We start from the raw sequence: 6,327 nt of genomic DNA on the forward strand, positions 1-6,327 counted from the left end.
CCTCCCCCTCGTCCTTCCCCATCTCCCATGCCCACCCTCTCCTTCTCTCCCTTTCTCTTCTTGCTCCCTCCTCTCACCACAAGCCTATTCTGCTATACAGTGTTCAAATGGGAACGAGCAGCAACAGCTGGTGAGCCGCTCTGCACAGCTGCTCGGTCGGGATCCAGTCCAACCCACTCTCAAGCTTCCAGCCAGTGTGAACACCAGCCGCCTTTCACCCCGCGCTGGGTCTCGAAACTCCTTGACTTTTCACAGTGTCTTCTTTGCTTCATCCACTCACCTGGCTGGATTTCGCCTCAAAGCACCAAAGCGGAGCAGTGGGTAGAGCAGGTGCCTCAGTGATCCAGAGACAAAGGCTTCAAATTAACATCTGGGAGAGGGAGAGAGAGAGGGAGAGAGAGAGGGAGAGAGGGAGGGAGAGAGGGAGAGAGAGAGAGAGAGAGAGAGAGAGAGAGAGAGAGAGAGAGAGAGAGAGAGAGAGAGAGAGAAAGGGGGAGAGAGGGTGGGGGAAAGGGAGAGGGGAGAGAGATGGAGTGCGAGAGCAGAACAAAGAAGAAAGAGAGAGACCCCACCAATGATGGGTCACTGGGAGTGTGTGTGTGTGTGTATACGCGCTCCTTGTGAGCCCCAGTTTTCACAGGGTGCTCTGGTTTCCTCCCACATCACAAATTCAAAAGACATGTAGGAATGATTGGTTAATTTGCTGCTGTGTATTGCCCCCCTAGTCTGTGGGTGAGGGTTTTGATCTGTGTTTCTGTGGGGGTGGGGTGTGGGGTGTTGTGTAGTTGACATCAATATGGGGAGATTGTAATGGGATTGGGTGCACATGGGGGACTGAGGTCAGCAGGACTTGATGGACTGAAGAGCCTACTTACGTGCTGAATTACTCTATAACATTGGACAGGCCAGTTATACCTCTATTAACACGTTCTAATGTAACTAGTTTTGCATCTTCTCACCTCAGCTTCCCGACAGGAGTATACTCTGCCTTCTTCCTACTGTCTGCCATGGGGCAGCTCTTCCTGAAATCCAGCAAGAGTGACTGTCTGGACCCCCGTCGGGTCCCTGCATCAGCCTTCTCTGCTTAAAGTTAACGTGGTTTATTGTCAGACACACAAGTCCATGTCTACATAGGTGCAATGAAAAGCTTATTTGCAACAACATAATAGGCACAGAGTATCAGGGACGCAACATTCACAAGGAAAATATGAATTGCACATCAATTACAAGGAAACAACTGGAACAAATAAAAATCATTTTAGTTTTCTGCTATATTTAGGTAGTGATTAGCACCTCACCAGCTGTGTCAAGAACCAAATGGCTGAAGTGAAGTAGCTGTTCCTGAACCTGCTGCTGTGGGACTTCAGGCCTCTATGCCTCCTGCCCAGTGGAAGCTGAGGGAAGGCATGTCCCAGATGTGGGGAACTTTGAAGATGGATGTTACCTATTGAGGCAGTGCCTTATGTAGATACTCGCAATGGTGAGGAGGGACGTTATCATGATGTATTGGGCTGAGTTCACAACTCTCTGCAGCCTCTTATATTCCTGCACATTGGAACTGCCATACCATATCATGATTCAACCAGTCTGAACACATTCAAAAAAACATCTGTAGATGTTTGCTAGACTGTTCAGCGACAAGCCGAACCTCCTTAACCTCCTAAATTAGGGAAACCAGTGCAAGATGATGGGCAGCTTGTGCTTGGTAGGGTTGAACAGGTGTAGCTGGACGTCACCTGCAGGAGAATGATAGTTGGAGGCAGAAAAAGAGAGAGGAAAAAGAGGGAAGGGTTGTGAGACACATCCTGATTCAGGGCTTCAGCAACTCTCAACAACTCCCTCCTTCCCCAACAGATGCTGCTCGATCTGCTATGTTTCCTCCAGCAGCTTGAACTGGTTTGATAATCCAGTTCAAGAATCGGGAGATAATGTGTCTGCTTTCTGAAACTCTGGTTAGGCCACATTTCGTGTATTGCCTTGTGCTCTGGTCACCATATTACAGGAAGGATGCAAAGGCTTTGGAGAGTACAGAAGAGGTTCTCCAGGATGTGGTCTGGATTTAGAGGGCATGAGTTTTAGGAAGAAATCAGACAAATTTGGTTGTTTTCTCTGGAGCAGTGGAAGGTGAAGAGGAAATCTCATAGAAGTTTATAAAGTTATGAGAGGAATGGATAGGGAATTTCCAAACTAGTGGATGTTACAACTGTTAATGGCCAAACACACCTATATCTCATTTATATTTTACATATTTCACTGTAGAACATAAAATTGTGGAGGGAACCCGAGTGCAAAGAGTGACGAAAATACACCAGGACACCAGACACTGGATTTGGCTGCACTTTCAGGCCCAGAATCCAGAATCTGGTTCTGTTCACAGTCTTGAGTACTGGTCCAGAGTTCAGACTAAATCAGGAGTTCCAAATTACTGATGGGCTGTTCTTAACAGAACAGAGATTCTGAGGTTTACAAGTACGTTTCTAGCTTCATGTAGACTGGGTGGTGAACAAGGCATGTAGCACGCTTGCCTTCATCATTCAGGGCATAGAGTAGAGGAGTTGGGACGTCACATTACAGCTCTACATGATGCTGGTGAGACTGTACTTAGGTATTGTGTGTAGTTCTGGTTGCCCAGTGATAGGAAGGGTGTCATTAAGCTGGAGAGGGTGCAGGAAAGGTTCACGAAGATGTTATTTGGATGGAAGGCTTGAGTTATAAGGAGAAGCTGGGGCTGTTTCTCCTGGAGTGACGGAGGCTGAATAGAATCTTATAGAGCTTCTTAAAACAATGAAGGGAGTAGATACACTGGATGTTAAGACTTTTCTCCCCCAGGGTAGGTGAGTCTAAAACTGGAGGGTGCAGGTTTATGGTGAGGGGAAAAGTTCTTTCTCTCCAAGAACAGGTGCTAGTGGGTATATGTAACAAGCTGCCAGAGGAAGTGGTACAATAAGATTTAAAAGACAGGAAGAGTTTAGAGCAGGGGTTCCCAACCTGGGGTCCACGAACCCCTTGCTTAATGGTGTTGGTCCATGGCATATACAAGGTTGGGAAATCTGGTTTAGAGGGATATAGGCCAAACACAGGATAACAGACATCTTGATCAGAATGGATGGGTTGGGCCAATTGGCCTGTTTTGATTGCTGTAAATACTTTTGAACCTTCACTCCACTATTACTGTGTGCCCACCAACACCCAGATGCCCCCAGTCATACAAATAAGTTGTTCATACTGTAAATGTGCATGAACCTCAGAGTTGTTTTAATCTGTTATCGCAGCCGTCTATAAATCTAAACTTGGGAGAAGCATCCTGTGTCAATATCTGGATCTTGGAATTGGTCTCATCCTTCGAGGTGCTTTCAGAGCTCAGAACAATTATTAGGGTCCAACTGGCTTTGGGCATGGAGACACCTGTCCAATGGGTCCTGGGTATGGTCCCCAGCACACAGGAAGATCTTGAGAATAGCTCCCATAGGTGCTGTTGAGACCGTGCATTACTGATGAATTTGAGCAAGACGCAGCCTGACACCAGGAGATTGTCTTCTAGAAGTTGCCTGAGGTGGCTTTTCTAGCAGGAGTGGGGTTCTCCAGAGCATCTGTACATGCGGTGAAATTGTTCTCCAGAGCCTCCCATGCAGTCTAGTAAAGTGGCGACCAGTGCTCACCCTTGACAGAGTTGCATTCAAAGCAGTTCTCAATGCAGTTTGCAAATGCACCTCAGCATGCCAGTGTGGTCAATGCAGCTCAGAAAGTCACCCTAATCCAGCTCTGCTGCAGCCAGCTTAATCAGTACCTTCAATGCAGAAAACTCACACCAATGCATCCAATGCTGTGCTCTACCTCGGGCGAATCAGCAGTACTGTCCTTCAGGGACAAGGGCAATTCTCCCAATGTAACGTGCAGCAAAGCAACTTGGTCTCTCTGATGCAGCACAGTTGCACCAACACATCTGGTCCTTTCCAACAAAGCTCCCTGATGCCACTGACATCTGGCGTCTCCTCATGTGGGTCTGCTTTTGTCAAAGGATCCGCCCAGACACTCCAATACACTCTGGTGTCTCGCACAACCACTCAGGTGGGTCAATGCATGCCTGCCTGTTCAGATGCACCTACCTCCCCAGTGTAGTCCAAAAGCCTCTACCCATGCAGTCCAGCGACACTGGTGCAGTCCCACATCTCAAAGTCTCTGTAATGCACCCCCGTTCTTCTGTCCGCATTCCCAGTACCACCCTCTCCAAACCTACCCTCTGCACCTCTCGATCCCGGGTGAAAGAGGGGTTGAAGTCACATCATCTCGCACCAGCAGGCGTGCAGCAGTTCGGCCAGCGCGCCAACCGTGAAGGCCAGGATGAAGGAGCCGATCAGGGCACGGACGGTGGCGAGCAGCTGGCGGGTGTTTCGGCGTCGGCTGCCGTCCAAGGCCAGTGGCTCGGGTAGCTCGAGGTGGAAGACGGCGACGCGGCGCCCGCGTACCCAGCAGCGATAGACGCCGCTATCGGAGGCGCGCACGCTGACGATGCGGTAGACCCCGCCGCCCGTGGCGTCGTCCAGGCGATGGCGGCTGCCCTTGCAGGGGTGCAGAAGCGCATGCCGGGTGAGCGGAGCGGCGTCACGTTGCCAGGAGACGGGCGTGTACACGGAAGCGCCCGGGCAGGTCATGCGTGCCTCCTCGTGCGGCTCCAGCAGCATCGTTTCCAGGAGCAACGTGCGGGGCTCCAGCCAATCGAGGGAGGCGGGGGAGGAGGAGCGGGTGTCCGTCGGCCCAGGTAAGCCCAGGCTCCGGTCCCCAGCGCATGCACGCCGGCAGGCCTCATAGCGGAGCTCCGGGCCGCGCCGGGGCAGTGCCTCGCCGAGCCGCAGTTGCATGAGTCCGCATGGCAGGGCTTCTGCTTCTTCCTCTAATTCTTCTTCATCTTCATCGCCCACTCCTACTAGCAGCGCGTAACAGAAGCCGAGCCGCTTGCGCTCGCCGGCGGCCCCGCAGCGGTCGCAGTCCTGCCAGGGCGCCCAGTGGGTATGCAGGTGGAGGGTGGCGAGGCCGGGCGCCAGCTGCACGCTCTGGTTGCCCAGCGGAGCCTGGCCCAGCGCCCGGTGCGAAACGTGCAGCAGCGCCGAGTCCTGCACGTCAACATGGTAGGCGGCCAGGGTGGCGGCACCCGCCTTGCACAGGTAGAGTCCCGAGTCAGAGGGCCAGGCCCGCGACAGCAACAGCACGCCTCCGCGCATCGTGGCTCGGCTGCCCAGTTTGCCCAGCGGGCCCCGCACGGTGCGCAGGCCGCGCGGCCCGGCGATGGTATACGGCTGTGATCCCGACGACCGATTCAAATTGAGGTACTGCCAGTGTAACGTGCCCTCCTCGGCTTCCGACGCCCCCGGGCAGGGCAGGCTCAGCGGGTTGTGCGAAAGGAAGGCCAGGGAGCAGGGCGCGCTCCGGCTGCCGGGGCCCCAGTCCCAGTCGCCCCCCGGCCCCGGGCACTCGGCCACGCCGCCGTTCCGTTCCAGCAGGTGTGGCAGGCCACCGAACAGCGCCAGCATTGCCAGCGACAGCAACAGCGGAGCATGGCCGTACATCGGGGAGGAGGGTGCGCGGACTGGGGCAGCCTTGATCACTCAGAGGTGTCCGGTGACGTCACGACAGTAGGGCCTGGACACTGTGACGTCATCAATCGTCTGGGTTGACCCTTCCGGGTTGCTCTCATTCTGATTCGGCAACGGGGCAGTGACCTTTCAACGGGTGTGGCGGGAGTTGCATTGTGACTCTTGGTGACGTCAACGGTGTGGGTGCACACCAATATGTGGCAGCACAGGCGCCCGGATGTGGCAAAAACAATGCACTCAACATCTGCAAATCAAAGGAAACGATTATGGACTGCAGGGAGGAGTTGGGAGAACACACACCAGTTGTCATGGAGGTGGTCTGGGGGGGTGGGGGGTGTTGATATGCAAGGGCGAGCGGTGTCAGGTACCTGGGTGCCAATACCACAGACGATTTAGCCTGAGATCATGAAGAAGGCACACCAGCAGATGTTCTTTATTAGTTTGAGGAGATTCAGAATGCCATTAATAATCTCTGGCATAATTTATTCATCTTTTGAAGTTTACAGTATTGTTACTGCTGTTGCAAGATATGACATTTGATGACATCCTATTCTGATACTGAAGATGACACATGGAATCCTTGCCTGCAACAACTTGGGCACAAAATAATTAAGACAATTGGTTATGACCCAACACTTGGTCAAGCCACAGCTCGAATACTGTGTGCAGTTCTGGTCACCTCACTGTAGGAAGGATTTGACTTAGTAAATCCCTGGATCACAGCACTCCAGTGATG

General features: G+C 52.6%; 1 protein-coding gene across 1 annotated transcript; it reads right to left on the bottom strand.

The window, feature by feature from the left end:
* Nucleotides 1–2,767: 2,767 nt before the first annotated feature.
* On the bottom strand, nucleotides 2,768–5,564 carry LOC140738021 (protein FAM187B-like). The gene has a single exon (XM_073065033.1). The coding sequence runs from the start codon at nucleotides 5,562–5,564 to the stop codon at nucleotides 4,278–4,280; it is 1,287 nt and encodes a 428-aa protein (XP_072921134.1). The 3' UTR covers nucleotides 2,768–4,277.
* Between the last annotated feature and the right edge of the window lie 763 nt (nucleotides 5,565–6,327).

This window comes from Hemitrygon akajei, chromosome 1 (genome assembly GCF_048418815.1).
Source record: "Hemitrygon akajei chromosome 1, sHemAka1.3, whole genome shotgun sequence".
Lineage (NCBI taxonomy): Eukaryota > Metazoa > Chordata > Chondrichthyes > Myliobatiformes > Dasyatidae > Hemitrygon > Hemitrygon akajei.